The 17,696-nt window shown below is 53.8% G+C and overlaps 1 protein-coding gene across 9 annotated transcripts in view; it reads left to right on the plus strand.

Moving 5' to 3' along the window:
* DDR1 (discoidin domain receptor tyrosine kinase 1) overlaps positions 1-13,024 on the plus strand; it is a 49,004-nt gene extending 35,980 nt beyond the window's left edge. For 5 of the 9 annotated variants that reach the window (XM_064597332.1, XM_045866517.3, XM_064597331.1 and 2 more), the window contains 17 exons: positions 1,662-1,803; positions 1,893-1,995; positions 2,199-2,427; positions 3,801-3,948; positions 4,181-4,289; positions 4,744-4,930; positions 5,035-5,281; positions 5,802-5,897; positions 6,010-6,161; positions 7,005-7,170; positions 8,228-8,338; positions 9,463-9,707; positions 9,881-10,008; positions 10,269-10,487; positions 10,965-11,199; positions 11,750-11,899; positions 12,014-13,024. In XM_064597332.1, the coding sequence (XP_064453402.1) occupies positions 1,662-1,803; positions 1,893-1,995; positions 2,199-2,427; positions 3,801-3,948; positions 4,181-4,289; positions 4,744-4,930; positions 5,035-5,281; positions 5,802-5,897; positions 6,010-6,161; positions 7,005-7,170; positions 8,228-8,338; positions 9,463-9,707; positions 9,881-10,008; positions 10,269-10,487; positions 10,965-11,199; positions 11,750-11,899; positions 12,014-12,154 (2,808 nt within the window). In that variant the 3' untranslated portion in view covers positions 12,155-13,024. Of the gene's footprint in view, positions 1-1,661; positions 1,804-1,892; positions 1,996-2,198; positions 2,428-3,800; positions 3,949-4,180; positions 4,290-4,743; positions 4,931-5,034; positions 5,282-5,801; positions 5,898-6,009; positions 6,162-7,004; positions 7,171-8,227; positions 8,339-9,462; positions 9,708-9,880; positions 10,009-10,268; positions 10,488-10,964; positions 11,200-11,749; positions 11,900-12,013 lie in introns of those variants that run through there. The other 4 variants (XM_054505769.2, XM_064597333.1, XM_054505770.2 and 1 more) reach the window with 4 other exon arrangements.
* Positions 13,025-17,696: the final 4,672 nt, after the last annotated feature.

Raw genomic sequence — 17,696 nt, forward strand, 5'->3', positions numbered from 1 at the left:
TGTGCACATGTGGGTGTGTATGCTACATCGAGCCCCAGTGTTTACAGTCAGCTCTGTAAGTTTGCATGGCTGACGTTTGTGTGTTGGGGGATGTGGGTGCACAGAGCTGTGTGGGTGGTGTTTGTGGGGGTGGGACAGGAGAGGGAAGGACCTGAAGCTGTGACCAGGTCCCTGCTTTGTAACGGGTTGAAACGGAGTGGAGTAGGGTAAGGCGGGGTGGGGTTGGGGTAGGCCTTCTCAGCCTGTCCTCTGTGTGTCTGACCCAGTGAGAGAGAAATAGGGTGACTGGAGTGTTGGAGGGATTGTCCCAGACATCTGTGTTTCTCTGCTTGGCTCTGTGCCGTGTACTTCTGAGCCTGCTCTATTTACCTCTTGCTTTGTGTTTCTCGCCCTGTCCCCCCCTGCCTCCTATCCTCTGCCTGTCTTTGTGTCTTTGCCCGGAGCTCCTCTCTCTCCGTCTGGCTCCGATGACTCATCTGGGATAGGCATGAAGGTTACCCAGGGGAACAAGGGCCCCGCTGTTCCCGGGAGAGGTGGGGGTGGAGAGCAGCACCCAGGAATTCCAGGCCAGCCGCCTGGGACCCTGCAGCCTGCTCCCCTGCACGTGGCTCCTGGACCTCCAAGGGACCAGGTGTGATGCTTCTGGTTCTAGCTCTTCTTTGATGCCTGGGTGCCCCCCGCAACTCAGTCAGCCCCCTCAGCTGCTGCTTCAGAGCTGTGGGGTCTCAGCTGCCTCTTACATTCCTGCCCTAGAGCATGATGGGAGCAGCTGGAGGAGGACAAAGGGATGGGGGAGTATCCCCCCACTCTTCCTACCTCCTGGGGTGACCTGGCCTCCCTGTCTTTAGACCCGCCCTCATCTCCAAGGCAACTCAGGCTTTTCCTCAGCGCTGGGCTTTTCCTTCAGAGGCAGCCACCTTGAGAAAGTGGGAACTGGGGGGACAGGATCTTATCTGGGTCTTAGGAAGGGAAGGCAGAAGGAGGAGAGCTGGGATAGGATGCTTTGGTAGATGCTGATGGCAGAGGTGGGAGAAGGACATGAGGGGTGGCACTAGGGGTTCCTCCGGATTCCAGGGCCTGGAGAACTCAGTGCAGACCTCCAAGAAGAGGCGAGGTCAGAACAGCTTCTCCTGCTGTTGGGGCTGCAGAGGGTAGATACCCAGATTCACAAGGAGATGCCAGTTGGAATGGTTTTAGGTAGTGCATGCCACTGGGCCCAGTGAAGAGCAGGGATTCCCAAATTTTCGTGGGCACAGATCACCTGGGGATTGTGTTAAAATGCAGATGCTGATTCTGCAGATCTAGGGGAGGGATGAGGTTCTGCCTGTCTCCCAGGTGCCCGCGTGCTGCTGGGGCTGCTGGTCCAGGGGTCACATTGGGCTTAGTGGGGCTAGAGGACAGTGAGATTGGAAAGCCCTGGGGTCCCCCACTTCTCTTAGCATTCTGGGATCGTAGGTGGGGTGGGTACCAGAGTTTAGCCCAGCATCTGGCACATGGCGAGCATTCTAACAATATAGCCGACGCTGTTAAGCGACTATTGGTGTTGTCACTTTACTCCTGTTCTTCCCAAAGCAGCCCATTCTGCCCGTCGGTTGTTGGCTGTGACTCGGGCCCCTGGACTGCCCTTTCACTTACCCTACCACTTGTTTGCTCCCCTGCAGAGATGCTGCCCCCGCCCCCTTAGGCCTGAGGAGTCAGGAGCTATGGGGCCAGGGGCCCTCTGTTCCCTACCGCTGCTGCTGCTGCCGCCGCTGCTCTTGGTGGCAACTGGACATGCTGATATGAAGGGACATTTTGACCCTGGTGAGAAGACTGGCTCCTGGGTCCCTGAGGATGGGGCTTGGGAGACAGAGCCAGGGGCCTTGACCCTCCGTATGCCTGTGTTCACCCAGCCAAGTGCCGCTATGCCCTGGGCATGCAGGACAGGACCATTCCAGATGGGGACATCTCTGCCTCCAGCTCTTGGTCAGACTCCACTGCGGCTCGCCACAGCAGGTAACTGGCACACCTGGGGGGCCGCTCTGGAGGGGGCTCCTGTGGGGCCTCTTCCTGCCCTTCCAAGTCCTCTGCCCAAGCCCAGGGGCTTCTGGGAGGGCCAGTGCCAATGCAACCCCACCCCCCATTGTGAGGGGCTGTAAATACTAGAGACAGAGGCAGACCGGATGTTCTTTGTGACCTCTTGCCACCCCCCCCCCCAGGCTGGAGAGCAGCGACGGGGATGGGGCATGGTGCCCTGCAGGGCCGGTCTTTCCAAAGGAGGAAGAGTACCTGCAGGTGGATCTGCGGCGGCTGCACCTGGTGGCTTTGGTGGGCACCCAGGGGCGGCACGCGGGAGGCCTGGGCAAGGAGTTCTCCCCCAGCTACCGGTTGCGTTACTCCCGGGACGGCCACCGCTGGATGGACTGGAGGGACCGCTGGGGTCAGGAGGTGAGGCTGGCATGGGCAGCCCCCAGGGAAGGTTGGCTCTCCTCTTGCCCCCAGCTATACTGTAAATGCCATCTGTCCAGCGATGACTTTCCCAATTTATACCCTCTCTAGCCCAAGCCTCTCTCTTGAGCTCCATGTCATGTTGCAAACATGACCACCTTCTGGGCGTTTACACCTGGATGTCTAAAGGGCATCTCAAACCTACCATAAACTTCCCAAGCTGAATTTGAATCCCATTCCAACCCCAAACCTGCTCCTCCCCCAGCTCAGACCAGTTGCTCAGGCCACAAGCTAGGATGATATCGCCGATTCCTCTGGTCTCTCACTCCCTACTTCCAAAGCACCAGCAAGGGCAGTCTGTTCTACCTCCACATTTCCTGAATCCAGCCCCTTCTCACCACCGCCACCTCTACCACCCAAGGCCATGCCCACACCATCCCCAGCTTAGATGAACATGCTGGCCTCCAGACTGTTCTCCCTGCTGCTGTCTGTTCCCACCTGAAGTATCTCCACCTCGAGGCTACATCCACTATACCTGAGAAAATGCAAATCAGATGAGGCACACCAGGCCCATAACCCTCCACCGGCTTCCCACTCTGCCAGAACAAGAGCTAAGCTCCTTCCGGGGTGCGGAAGCTTAGCCTGGCCTGGCTCTTGTCCGCCTCCCGTACTCCTCTTTCCTATATTCTTGCTCCACTTGGGCCCACTGGCTTTCTTGCTGTCCCTGGAACAAGCAAGGGTTCGTCCCACAGCTTTAGGACTACTTGCTGGTCTCTGTGCCTGGAGAGCTTCTCCCCCAGATGTCCCCAGGTTCTCCTTCCACTCAGTTCTCCTCTAGATGTCACCCCCTCAGAGTGCCCGCCTCTTCCTGCTTCAGCCCCACACACTGCCTCTGGCTCTTCACAGTGGTTTCTCTCCGTGCGGTGTGGGGAAGGGGGAGGGCGGGAGGCTTGCCACTGAGAATGCGCGTGGCTGGCATGGGGTGAGCACTCAACCAATGCCTGCTGAGCAAACAGAGAGGATGGGGTGAGGGGAGAGGGGGAAGGCCGCAGCACAGGTGTGGAGCTGTGAGGACTGGGTAGAATCCGCACACGGCGGGGTGGGTGGCTTAGAGACAAATGGAGACAGGCGGTGCTCGAGGCTGACTGGAGGCTGAGGACAGACCGTCCGGCTGAGAGATGTGTCGGAGGTCTTTGCTGCAGCCTCTCATTTTAGAAATGCCTGGCTGTACCCCATAGCCCTGTATGCTCAGCACCAGCCTTCATGAGTCTCCTTGGGCCACTGTGTGCTGGGCAGGGGGACAGCGGCTGACTGGGAAGTGAGGTCCAACCCGGAGCCTTTCCCACTCACCCACCCTGTTTCCTGGGCCACAGGTGATTTTAGGTAATGAGGACCCTGGGGGAGTGGTGCTGAAGGACCTTGGACCCCCCATGGTGGCCCGGCTGGTTCGCTTTTACCCCCGGGCTGACCGGGTCATGAGTGTCTGTCTGCGGGTGGAGCTCTATGGCTGCCTCTGGAAGGGTGAGTCATTCAGACCCCCGAGAATTCGCTTCCTGGGCTGGGGCCAGGGGAGAAGGGCCTCCAGGATCCTCTTTCTCCTGTTGAGAAGCTGTCACTCTGAGTGAGGGGGTGCCTGGCCAACTTGGTCTCCTCCATGCCCGTGGGCCTGTCTGGGGACACAAAAGGGGACTGATGCAAGGGAGCGGGAGGGAGGCTTCCTGCCTAGAACACCCCTCCTCCTACCCCGCCCCAGACGGACTCCTGTCTTACATGGCCCCCGTGGGGCAGACGATGTACTTATCTGAGGCGGTGCACCTCAATGATTCCACCTACGATGGACACACCACACATGCTGTTGGCGGGTAAGAGAGGCCGGCCCTGCAGGGCCTGAGCCTGGGGTGGGAGAAAGGGTGTAGTGGGTGGGGTCAGGGGCCTGGGCAGTGAGATGCAAGAACTGGGGAGAGGGATGGGTTAGGTGGGGCCTTGGAGACATAGGATCAGGATTGAAGGGTAGCAAGGTGACTACTAGCTCATGTGACACTTGGTGCGAATTCGAAAAAGGCACGCCTTTGCTAAGACACATCTGTTGGAAACCGTCACGGTAAATGTACACACCATAGGTTGCATGGTGCTCCCTAGAGGTGGTGCCTTCCTGCAGCCTGCAGCCGCAAAGGACCGAGCTAGTCCCTGGGGGTGGGAAAGAGAGAGCCACTGGGGGTTGGGGCAGGAGGTCTAGGCTGGGGGTGGCAGAGCACATGGAAGGGTGACACTCCTTTCTCTCCCACCCTCCGCTTCCTCTGCTCCCCTGCTCTCCAGGCTGCTGTACGGAGGTCTGGGTCAGCTGGCAGATGGTGTGGTGGGGCTGGATGACTTCAGGAAGAGCCAGGAGCTGCGGGTCTGGCCAGGCTACGACTACGTGGGGTGGAGCAACCACAGCTTCCCAGGTGGCTACGTGGAGATGGAGTTTGAGTTTGACCGGCTGAGGGCTTTCCAGGCCATGCAGGTAAGCGCATCGGCTCTTCTGAGACCAGGGTGGTTGCTCCTGGGGTGCTCACCTGGGCTCTCCTGGCCTTGACCCTGTGTTCCATCCTCCCTTCCCCCCCCCAGGTCCACTGTAACAACATGCACACCCTGGGAGCCCGCCTGCCTGCTGGGGTGGAATGTCGCTTCAAGCGGGGCCCTGCCATGGCCTGGGAGGGGGAGCCTGTGCGCCACGCCCTGGGGGGCAGCCTGGGGGACCCCAGAGCCCGGGCTGTGTCCGTGCCCCTGGGCGGCCGCGTGGGCCGCTTTCTGCAGTGCCGCTTCCTCTTTGCTGGGCCTTGGTTACTCTTCAGCGAAATCTCCTTCATCTCTGGTAAGCCCCTGGTCTATGCCCAGTCCTCAGCCTCTGGGATTGCCAACCTGCAGGATGCCAAAATATCCACTCCTGGCACCAGATCTATCTATCACTCGTGAGACTTCCCAATCAGGGATGCCCTGAATAATCGGAACGCCTCCCTACTCCTTTCCCCATCCCTGTCTTGCTTCATGAGCCCTTCACTCATGACTGATACTGAGCCAGTAGGACAGTGTCGGCTATAAAAATCCTGAAGTACTCTGTGCTGGTTGAGGAATAACTTCTTCTCCGGCCTCCTGATACCCCAGATCCCCACCTGGGGCTCTCTCCATGGGAATCCTGTATCTCCTCACAGTCCAGCAACTAAAAACTTTGACATCCACACCAGCCCGGCCCCTCCCCTTCAGATGGGCTGGTACACACACTGAGTATCACCCCTGCTCCTGGTGGTAGAATTCCATAGGTCTCCTGCAAGTAGCTTCCCTTTGGTCCCTCTTCCCTATCTGACTCCCTCCTTTCTTCTCATCCTTCCCAACAGATGTTGTGAATGACTCCTCTCCAGCCCTGGGGGGCACCTTCCCGCCGGCTCCCTGGTGGCCACCTGGCCCACCTCCCACCAACTTCAGCAGCTTGGGTGAGCAGCCCGGGGCCTCCTCCCGGACCAGTGGGGCCTGTGCTGCCATTCGTCCCTGGGGCCCCCCAGGGTGGGAAGCTTCCTGCGGTTCTGACTCCCCTGTCCCTGCCAGAGCTGGAGCCCCGAGGCCAGCAGCCCGTGGCCAAGGCTGAGGGGAGCCCAACTGCCATCCTCATCGGCTGCCTGGTGGCCATCATCCTGCTGCTCCTGCTCATCATCGCCCTCATGCTGTGGCGGCTGCACTGGCGAAGGCTCCTCAGCAAGGTGCGCGGGGCGGGGCCTGGGGGCCTGGGCGGGGGCAGGCGGGGGAGCGGGTGTGGGGAGTGAGGCCAGGCCGACGCCAATGTGTGTGGGAGCCCCTGCGTCAGTTTGGGTCCTGCGGGGACCACAGAACACAGTCTAATTAGAATAATCAGAGGCGGGCTTAGGAAAGTGACAGGTTGCAACGGAGCGGGCAGCCTTATGGAAATCGCGAAGAGTAGTGCAATTCCCACAGAACTGTTACCGCCCGTGGGCTGTGGGCATGCAAGATGAGAGGAGGGAAGTTACCAGAACCTGGAGTGGGTCTGGGGAAAGGCTCCTTGAGAAGAGCAGTGGACTTGGCTTCAGGGATACAGTTAGCCTGAGTCCACCTCTCAGGGAGGGGCTGGGAGACTAATCACTCTGACCTTATTCCCTGCCTGCCCAACACACTCCTCTCCGGCCAACCCAAACCGAGCCTGTTGATTCAGTCCACACTGGTCAACCTCTTGGGGCAGAAGCTGGATGGGAAGCTGGGAGAGTGGAGCTAGAGGGGCAGAGAGGAGCTATAGAGGAAGAAGCCAGGCACACTCCAAGCCCTTGCCTTCCTGGCGAGGGTTGGGTGGTGGTGAGATGCATGAAGATTGATGATTCTAGAACTATCTGGTCAGATTTGGGTGGGAATCCCACTGTGGGACATCAGGGGGCTCACCTACATGCTCTTGAACCTCTGTTTCTTTACCTATGAAACAGAGTTAACAGTAGATACCACTATGCGACTGTTGTGGGGACTGACGGGGAGAAGGGGAACTTGGCATTTAATGAGCTGGAATCATGTGCAGTTAACATTCCCATTCCCGTGACAAGGCCGAGCGCCGGGTATTAGAAGAGGAGCTGACAGTCCATCTGTCTGTCCCTGGGGACACCATCCTCATCAACAACCGCCCAGGCCCTCTTGAGCCACCCCCTTACCAGGAACCCCGCCCTCGTGGGAATCCGCCCCACTCTGCTCCCAGTGTCCCCAACAGCTCTGGTAAGACCTGCCTTGTTCTAGTCCCACCTCCATTCTCTGCTTATTTTCTTATTGTATCCCTTTTCCTCTCTGTTTTCATTCTCTTCTTTTCCTGTCTTTCCAATTTCAACTCATTTCCTTATTTCTGTGTCCCTGGTCACCACACTCTATATCACTCCCATGTCCCTACCATATAATTTCTCTCAAGAATTTTCCATGTATTACCCCTAATCCCTGTCTCTGTGTCCCATACACATCTCTCTCTCTTCTTTGTTGTGCCCTCTCGTTGTGTCTTCCTGGCCCCTCTCCTTTCTCCTAGACTTGCCATGTTCATTCCATTCATCAATCTATCCATCCATCCATCCATCCATCCATCCATCCATCCATCCATCCATTATCCATCCTTCTATCCATATTAATACATCCATTCATCCATCTGTCCATCCATTCCTCTATCCACCATCTGACCCTTTATCCATCATCCATCCATCCATAAATATCCATACATCCGTTCATCCTTCTATCATCCATCCATCCAACCACCCATCCATCTTCTATTTATCTGTCCATCCATCCATCCCACCATCTGTCCTCTTTCTATCCATCTATCCATCTATTATCCATCCATGTTCATACATCCATTCACCTATTCATCCATCTGTACATCCATCCATCCACCATCCAATCACTCATCCATCATCCATCTATCCATATATATTCAAACATCCATTTGTTTATCTCTCCATACATCCATCTATCCATCCATCCACCATCCAACCATTCATCTATCATCCATCCAGCCATCCATATATATTCATCCATGCATTTGTCTATCTGTCCATCCATCCATCCAACCATTCGTTTATCATCCACCCATCTACCCATCCATCTGTCCATCCCTTCATTCATTATTCATCCAGCTATCCAGCACTCTCCAGATCCTTGTTTTATCCTGTCCCTGTCTCTCAGTACATTCATTCCCATCAGCCCTGGTCTTGCCCTGTTCCAGGTCTCCCTGTCTGTCTAGCCTTGAGTCTCATCCCTTCCCCGTGTCTCCCCTCCCTCCTTCTCCCGACAGCGTTGCTGCTCTCCAATCCAGCCTACCGCCTCCTTCTGGCCACTTACGCCCGTCCCCCTCGGGGCCCCGGCCCCCCCACACCCGCCTGGGCCAAACCCACCAACACCCAGGGTAAGCCCCTCTGCCTCTAGGCTCCTCCAGGCTCCCCAAACCTCTACTGGGGCAGGGAAAAGTCCTCACACCTTGCACTCCCTCTCTCCCTGCTGTGGCCTCTTTTGCTCTCCTGAGCTCCCAAGGAGGAAGCTCTTATGCCCTTAGCTATCCTCTGCTGTGCTTGTTCCTTCTTAAAGCCTTTCCCTTGAGCAGAGGAGCAGAAAGCTCACTGGTTCTCAGCTCTGTCCTCCTCCTCCTCATCCACCCCATCTTTTCTGCTCTCCAGAGCCAGAGAGGAGGTTGCTGTGCTGACCCCAGGTTCTCTTGTAACTCCTCCTTTGTTTCCCCTCTCTCTAGAGCTGCGAGGAGGAGGGCCTCTCACCCTGGGTGCTTGCCCTCTCCCCCCATGCGCTCTCTCTCTGCAGTCCCAGAGGTGAAGGCTCACACCCTGCCCTTCCTGTCTGCTCCTCTTCTCCTTGGTGTTGCCTTCTCTCAGTGTTGCTGCTTCCCCAGGGCTAAGAGGGGACAGCTCTGCTTCCTCTCCTCTGTCTGTAGATTTCTTGTTGTCCTGGCTGTGAGGAACTGTCCCCCTCTCCCCCTTTCTGTGTGCCCCTGTCTCTGCTTGTCTTTGAACTTGGACTGTTGGGTCAGGGAGGGTTTGGGTAACCACGGCAGGGAGGAACCAAGGCTGATAGTGTGTGTGTGGGGGTGCGGGTAGGTAGAACAGCCAGGTGAGCAGGAGGGGCCGGCGGCAAGTGGGACAAGGGTTTGGAAAGTAGGGGGTGACCAGATGACTGGCACCATCCTTCTTCTGATGGTGGGTAGAGGAATTCCTCTTCCAGTCAAGACTTCTGTCATGGTCTCTTGGGCTGTGCTGGGATCCCTAGAAAACAGACTTTATGACATTCTTTGTTCAACCATTTCCATTGCCTTAAACTCTGGAACAGCTCACTCTCGTCTCACACCAGCGTCTTCTCTGGTTTGAGGTTGGAGGGTAGGATACCAAGAAGATGGAGGGTAGACCTAGTCTCTCACCCAACTGGGAGACAGGGGGCCTTTGGGAGGCTAGGGTGTGGAGAACCATGGCTCTCGGGGGCTGCTCCTGATGCCTCGTCTTGTCTTCTTTCCCCTCACCCCTCCAGCCTGCAGTGGGGACTATATGGAGCCCGAGAAGCCGGGTGCCCCGCTTCTGCCCCCACCTCCCCAGAACAGCGTCCCCCATTATGCCGAGGCTGACATTGTCACCCTGCAGGGTGTCACCGGGGGCAACACCTATGCTGTGCCCGCGCTGCCCCCAGGGGCTGCCGGGGATGGGCCTCCCAGAGTGGATTTCCCTCGGTCTCGGCTCCGCTTCAAGGAGAAGCTTGGCGAGGGCCAATTTGGGGAGGTAAGGAGGATCCCTGCCCAGCTATCGGTAGAGTCTCGACTATCTGGGGCTCTGACGCCATGCCCATACATCCCCATCGGTCAGAACCTGTCATCCATGACTGTGTTATCCCAGCTGACCTTGTGACCTCAGTGAACCATGTGACTTTCTAACAAACGAGCTTCTTTCCCCAGGTGCACCTGTGTGAGGTAGAGAACCCTCAAGATCTGGTCAGTCTTGATTTCCCCCTTAATGTGTGCAAGGGACACCCTTTGCTGGTAGCTGTCAAGATCCTACGGCCAGATGCCACCAAGAATGCCAGGTGAGGTCCAGGGATGCTGTCTGGGGATAGGGAAGGGAGGCCATGAAGAGTGGGGAGCCATCAGGAGAGAAATATGGTAGAGGCCAACAGAGCGGGAGTGGCTGGGGAAGGAAGTTTCCATCTCAGGCTGATCTCAAGCCAGGTCTCAGTGTCACTAGTGAGTCAGCTTGTCTGCTGGGGTTAGGGCGCTGGTCTACATGGGCAGGAGAGAAAGTACAGATCAGCCCCTCAGTAGCCCTGCCACCTCCCTGCTTTCCTAGGAATGATTTCCTGAAGGAGGTGAAGATCATGTCGAGGCTAAAGGACCCAAACATCATCCGGCTCCTGGGCGTGTGTGTGCAGGATGACCCCCTCTGCATGATTACTGACTACATGGAGAATGGTGACCTTAACCAGTTCCTCAGTGCCCACCAGCTAGAGGACAAGGTGGCTGAGGGGGCCCCCGGAGACAGGGAGGCTGCCCAGGGGCCCACCATCAGGTACCCACTTGCCCAGGCTGGCCCTTCCCTGAGAGCTCCCTGGGGGGGGTTCCTCTCCCCTTGCTGCAACCTGGATCCAACATGGGATGGGGAGGCAGGTAGAGGTTCAGGAGGGTGGGGACTGGGATGAGCAATACATGGCCATGTTCATCTGGGAACTGAGGAGCAAAAGCCAGAAGTTACTACAGTGGGGTTGCTGAAGGGACCTGGCTTCTGTCAGGAATCTCCGTCTGCTCTCTCTCACCCTCACTGCCTGAGTTCAGACAACAAAGCAGCAGCTCCCTGGGTCAGATGAGCCAAACAAATGTTGAGTGGGCACCTACCCCTGGCCTGTACATGGGCATTCCATCTCTGCACCAGGAGTGGATGTGGCCCGGTCCCAGGGAGTGGGCCCCACCTTGTCTCCTAGGAATCTGTGAGGTGGGGATGAGTCTGGGACAGCCCCCAGTGACCCTGTCTTGTTGGCTCCCTCCTCAGCTACCCCATGCTGCTACATGTGGCGGCCCAGATTGCCTCGGGCATGCGCTATCTGGCCACACTCAACTTTGTGCATAGGGACCTGGCCACAAGGAACTGCCTGGTTGGGGAAAATTTCACTATCAAAATCGCTGACTTCGGCATGAGCCGGAACCTCTATGCTGGGGACTATTACCGCGTGCAGGGCCGGGCGGTGCTGCCCATTCGGTGGATGGCCTGGGAGTGCATCCTCATGGTGAGAGGCCCTGAGAGAGGTGGGCGGGGCAGGGCCGGGCAGGGGCACACTGGCTGCTCCGTGGTCCCAGTCAGTCACTTGCCTTCGGGGCTGCAGTTCCTTCACCCCTGACTTGAGGGTTGGGCCAGTGCTCTGTGAGGTCCCCTCTGGCTCTAGGGAGCAGAGAAAGCAGGGAGGAATGGTATGATGGGAAAGGGCCCAGGAGCCAAGAGTGGGTACAAGGGCTGGAGTCAGGGAGCAAGAGAGGTTAGGGGAGACAGGAGGCTAGAGATAAAAAGGCAGGAGTTGGGAGAGAATCAGGACCAGAAGATGAGGGTCGGGGTGGAGAGGAAGGGTGGGTAGAAGAGGGAAGAGGTCAAGGAGAGGACTGGAGCCTGAGAAAGTAGACAGAGCCCGAAGGAGGGAGGAGCAGGCTTGCTGGGAGGGGACCAGCCAGGGGGAGTCGGGCCGGGAAAGTGCTGAGTGGACGTGGAGCTCCCTGTGGGGAGGGGAGGAGGGTCTGTGTTGCCTGATGTCTTTCTCCGCCTTTGTTGCTTTATCCACACACCAGGGCAAGTTTACGACTGCAAGTGACGTGTGGGCCTTTGGGGTGACCCTGTGGGAGGTGCTGATGCTCTGCCGGGCCCAGCCGTTTGGGCAGCTCACTGATGAGCAAGTCATCGAGAATGCAGGGGAGTTCTTCCGGGACCAGGGCCGGCAGGTCAGAGCAGAGGAGAGGGAAGTTAGGGTTGTGGGTCTGGGAGGGCCAGAGCCTATCATCTTGGGGACTAAAGAACATTTGTTCCCTGCCTTTTGTCCACGCTGTCTAATGCAGGTGTACCTTTCTCGGCCCCCTGCCTGCCCGCTGGGCCTGTATGAGCTGATGCTTCGGTGCTGGAGCCGGGAGCCTGAGCAGCGACCACCTTTTTCCCAGCTACATCGGTTCCTGGCAGAAGATGCGCTCAACACGGTGTGAATCACACCGAGCTGCCCCTTCCTCAGGGAGGATTCAGGCAAAGCCAGAGGCAATAAACAAGAGGATTTTAATGGCACCCCCACTCAATTCCCTTGCCCCGACCCCCCTTCACCTCTGAAGGAGACGCAGTGTGACCATAGGTGGGCTGGGCCTACCAGGGAGCTGACGCCTTCCCTTCCCGGGACATACTCTCACGCCCCCTTCCTGCTCCTCTCCTAGAAGCCTCTGCCACCCACCCAGCTGGCCCTGTGGATGGGATCCTCTCTGACCTCTTCTAGCCATCCCTGGTGGGGGGCGGGGAAGATGGGGGCACATATAGGGCAGACACTGGATAAGGCCTATTGGAGCACCTGGGCCCCACTGGACAACACTGGTTACTAGAGAGAAGGCTGTGGCCTCCCCAGCCTCTCTCTCCTTCCGTCGCACACTGGATCCCACGGCTGAGAATCTGGGGATTGAGGAGGACAAGAAAGGGAGAAAGATGTTCCCTTGTGCTAACTCCTGGAATTGTCCTTGGCTTTGGTTTCTCCCTCCTCCATCCCCTGAAACACTGGACCTGGGGGTGATCCCTGTCCCCCACCCCCAGCCATCCCCACTTCCCACCTGCTGTGTTGTAGCTAGAACTTCTCTAAACCTGTATGTTTCTGTGGATTAAATACTGGGATTAGGGGGAAAGAGGGAGCAATGGCCTGCGGCCTTGGGGTTGGACATCTCTGTTGTAGCTGCCATATTGGTTTTTCTATAATCACTTGGGGTTTGTACATTTTTGGGGGGAGAGACACAGATTTTTACACTAATATATGGATCTAGCTCAATGCAGTTTTAATATCCTGCACTAGGCAGGTAATAATAAAGGTTGAGTTTTCCACAGCTGTGAGTGGGTTTCTTGGGGTTTTGGTAAAATCTGCTTCCTGTGTCTGCTCCCAATTCATTTCCATTTCCTTTCTTCTCCTTTCTTCTCCCCATTCCATTTCCTATCGTGTATCTTGCCCAGCACAGTGTTCTGTCTATAAGCCAGGCCCTTGCCTGTGGGACCTCAGGTCCTACATGAATGTGTGAACTTTGTCAACTCCAGTGGGAGCTCTGCAGGAAGCTTGGAGGGGGCTGAATTAGGCTAGATGTCTTAACCTTGTTTGACCCATGGATCCCTTTGGCAGACTAGAGAGGTCTACTTATTCCTCCTCAGAATTGTTTTAAAACGTGTTACACACACACATACACACACGTGTATATCTCATATGATCACAGAAGAGATCAATGGAAAGAGTTTACTAAAATGTTAAAAAAAATCACACAGTAACCTATGTGTTTTTAAAATATATTTAATAACAATATCTAGCAGGAGGTGTAATAACTACTACTATCTCCAAATAGTAATAAGCATAAAAGATACTCAATACTCGGAGATTTCTACAAAGGTAGTGGATACAAACAGAGCTGCGGTGTCTCAGTGACAAGTCCCAGGCCCTGCTAATACTACTGGGGGTTTTGCTCATATTCATACTTGGAGGACATGCTAAATTTCTGTTAGAGGTTAATAAAAATGGAGCTGTAAATTTTTTGGGCCCTAATTCTAAGACCCCCTTCAAGGGTCTGGAAGTCCCAGGCAGAGAATCCTTGGATTTGGCTGATAAGATGTACAGATGACCCAATAGGTGGGAGCTATTTGGATGGGACCCAGAATCAAGAGCCTAAATTATTTCAGAGCTTTGGAAGGATGAACCACAACCACCAACGGAGCATTTAACAGAGTTTAAATTGGTTGGGGAAAAAATCACTTGCAAGTATTGGAAAAGGCAGACCTATCTTGATGGAAGTTCACGTGAAATAAAGACCCTGGGGTCTTGGCTGATGATATTCACAAAATGAGCCAATTGGATAATGAGGATACCAATAAAGGTAATCTGTTGTATTAAAAACCCCTTGGGATCCAGGTTATAGATCTAAAAGTCCTGCTGAATCCTATGTGAGTCCAACCACTGTGACCCAGGTGTTTTTTTTTAATTTAATTTTTTTTTTAATTTTTATTATGTTATGTTAGTCACCATACAATACATCATTAGTTTTTGATGTGGTGATCCACCATCCATTGTTTTCATATAACACCCAGTGCTCCATGCAGTACGTGCCCTCCTTAATACCCATCACCGGGCTAACCCATCCCCCCTCCCCCCTCCCCTCTAAAACCCTGTTTGTTTCTCAGGTCCATAGTCGCTCGTGGTTCATCTCTCCCTCCGATTTCCCTCCCTTCATTTTTCCCTTCCTTCTCCTAATGTCCTCCATGCTATTCCTTATGTTCCACAAATAAGTGAAACCATATGATAATCTGCTTGACTTATTTCACTTAGCATAATCTCCTCCAGTCCCATCCACGTTGATGTAAAAGTTGGGTATTCATCCTTTTTGATGGCTGAGTAATATTCCATTGTATATATGGACCACATCTTTATCCATTCATCTGTTGAAGGGCATCTTGGCTCTTTCCACAGTTTGGCTATTGTGGACATTGCTGCTATGAACATTGGGGTGCATATGGCCCTTCTTTTCACTACATCTGTGTCTTTGGGGTAAATACCCAGTGTGACCCATGTTTTAAGACACATGTTGATGGGTCAGGAGTTTAGAGGCCAGAACCCAGAATGTGAACAACAGACTCAATGGCAGTGAGCTGAGAACTCCCAAAGCTCTAGACCTATGCAACCACCTGGAGTTCATTTGAACTTGTCTCAGAGTATTCAAACCTGCTCCTCCATGGGTTCCTGAGTCAGTGAATGGTGGTATCATCCACTTAGCTTCACATGCCAAAAATTTGGGGGCATCCCTGACACCCCTTCTCCTCACCTTCCAAGGCCAGCCTATCATGAAGCTCTGTTGATTTTGCTTCCCAGATTTCCCTTAAATTTGTCATTTCTCTGGGCAGAAGACATGAACAGACATTTTTCTAAAGAAGACATCCAAATGGCCAACAGACACATGAAAAAGTGCTCAATATCGCTCGGCATCAGGGAAATCCAAATCAAAACCTCAATGAGATACCACCTCACACCAGTCAGAATGGCTAAAATTAACAAGTCAGGAAACGACAGATGTTGGCGGGGATGCGGAGAAAGGGGAACCCTCCTACACTGTTGGTGGGAATGCAAGCTGGTGCAGCCACTCTGGAAAACAGTATGGAGGTTCCTCAAAAAGTTGAAAATAGAGCTACACTATGACCCAGCAATTGCACTACTGGGTATTTACCCCAAAGATACAAAAGTAGGGATCCGAAAGGGTACGTGCACCCCGATGTTTATGGCAGCAATGTCCACAATAGCCAAACTGTGGAAAGAGCCAAGATGTCCATTGACAGATGAATGGATAAAGAAGATGTGGTATATATATACGATGGAATATTATGCAGCCATCAAAAGGAATGAGATCTTGCCATTTGCAATGACGTGGATGGAACTGGAGGGTATTATGTTGAGCGAAATAAGTCAAACAGAGAAAGACATGTATCATATGACCTCACTGATATGAGGAATTCTTAATCGCAGGAAACAAACTGAGGGTTGCTGGAGTGGGGGGTGGGGTGGGAGGGATGGGGTGACTGGGTGATAGACACTGGGGAGGGTATGTGCTCTGGTAAGCGCTATGAATTGTGCAAGACTGTTGAATCTCAGATCTGTACCTCTGAAACAAATAATGCAATATATGTTAAGAAAAAAAAAAGAAGAAGAAGAAGAAGGTAGCAGGAGGGGAAGAATGAAGGGGGGGAAATCAGAGGGGTAGACGAACCATGAGAGATGATGGACTCTGAAAAACAAACTGAGGGTTCTAGAGGGGAGGGGGGTGGGAGGATGGGTTAGCCTGGTGATGGGTATTGAGGAGGGCACATTCTGCATGGAGCACTGGGTGTTATGCACAAACAATGAATCATGGAACACTGCATCTAAAACTAATGATGTAATGCATGGGGATTAACATAAGAATAAAAAAAAATTTGTCATTTCTCTTCATCTCCATCACCATCCTGGCACATGCTACCTCCATCTTGCCCGGACCACTGCAGTAGTCTCCCAGGTTCTATTCCTGCTCTTTTCTGATTTGTTTTCAGCTGCAGCCAGACATAAATCTGACCCCGCTACTTTATTTCAAATCCTTTAATGGCTTCCTGTTGACCTTAGAATAAAGAACAAAATCTTCCTGACCACGTTTGCTCCCCTCGTTCCTTCAGCATCCTCCCCCAATCTGTCCTTTATACACTACTGGCCTGCTTTCAGTTCCTGCAACTGGCCACAGTCCCTCCTGCCATGGCCTTTGCAGAATCTTGTTTCCCTCCCTGCTGTCTTTGCCTTGCTAAGCCCTGCTTGCCCTTCAGCAATCTTCCCCAACTTGGCCAACCAGATCAAATCCCCTCTTGCTGCTCTCAGGCACAGGACTTTCTTCTTTGTAGTAGTTACTACAGGCGTGATTTTTTTTTTTTTTAAGAAAATAATGAATAACAATAGTATTTACTGGGCACCTACTACGTTCTAGGACCATACTTATTACATATTATGTCTTATTTAATACAACATATGAAATAGGGGTGCCTGGGTGGCTCAGTCGTTGAGCGTCTGCCTTTGGCTCAGGTCATGATCCCGGGGTCCTGGGATCGAGCCCCGCATCGGGCTCCCTGCTCAGTGGGAGGCCTGCTTCTCCCTCTCCCACTCTCCCTGCTTGTGTTCCTGCTCTCGCTGTGTCTCTGTCAAATAAATAAATAAAATCTTTAAAAAAAACAACATGTGAAATAATTATTGCCATTTCACAGAAAAGAAAACTTAATTGGCTTTTTAAAAAGATTTTATTTTTATTTTTGCGAAAGAGAGAGCGCACGAGTGGGAGGGGGAGGGGCAGAGGGAAAAACAGATCCCGCTGAGCAGAGAGCCCAATGTGAGACTCTGATCCCAGGACCCTGAGATCATGACCTGAGCCTAAGGCAGACGCTTAACCTATGAGCCACCCAGGCGCCTGAAAACTTACATGTTTTAAGCAACTTGCTCAAGGCCACACAGCCAGGAAACTGCAAAGCTGGTGAGAAGCAGCTGGTAGGCTCCTGGCTCTCTATTCTTTCTCTCCAGGATGCTGCCTGAGGGGAAGAGGTTATGAACTCTCCATCACAGGTTGGATAATCCTATGTCGGGAAGCTCCTAGGAGCCCAGGCTGATTATCCTGCTCCAGAAACTCAGCCTGTTCCTGACATCAGACAACTTGCGCCCATTCACTGCATCCCTTCAAGCAGGAGAATCTTTGATCATAGAAACAGTCTGTATCTGCATGATCCAATAGGTAGCCACTAGCCACACGTGACTATTGAGTACTTGAAACGGGGCTAATGTGGCTGAGGAACTGAATTTAAAATTTTAGTTAATTTAAATTTAAATAGCCACAGGTGGCTAGTGGCTCCTATTCTGGACGGGGTAGCCTTAAAGATTTTTCTCTACACTGCAGGGTCTCCCCAGCTTCCCTTTGCTTGCTCCTGTCAAAATGAAGCATATGACCTATTTCAGTTTTACACACA

The sequence above is a fragment of the Mirounga angustirostris genome, unplaced genomic scaffold (assembly GCF_029215605.1).
Source record: "Mirounga angustirostris isolate CCGP_5_RB_7025 unplaced genomic scaffold, mMirAng1.0.hap1 SCAF_8, whole genome shotgun sequence".
NCBI lineage: Eukaryota > Metazoa > Chordata > Mammalia > Carnivora > Phocidae > Mirounga > Mirounga angustirostris.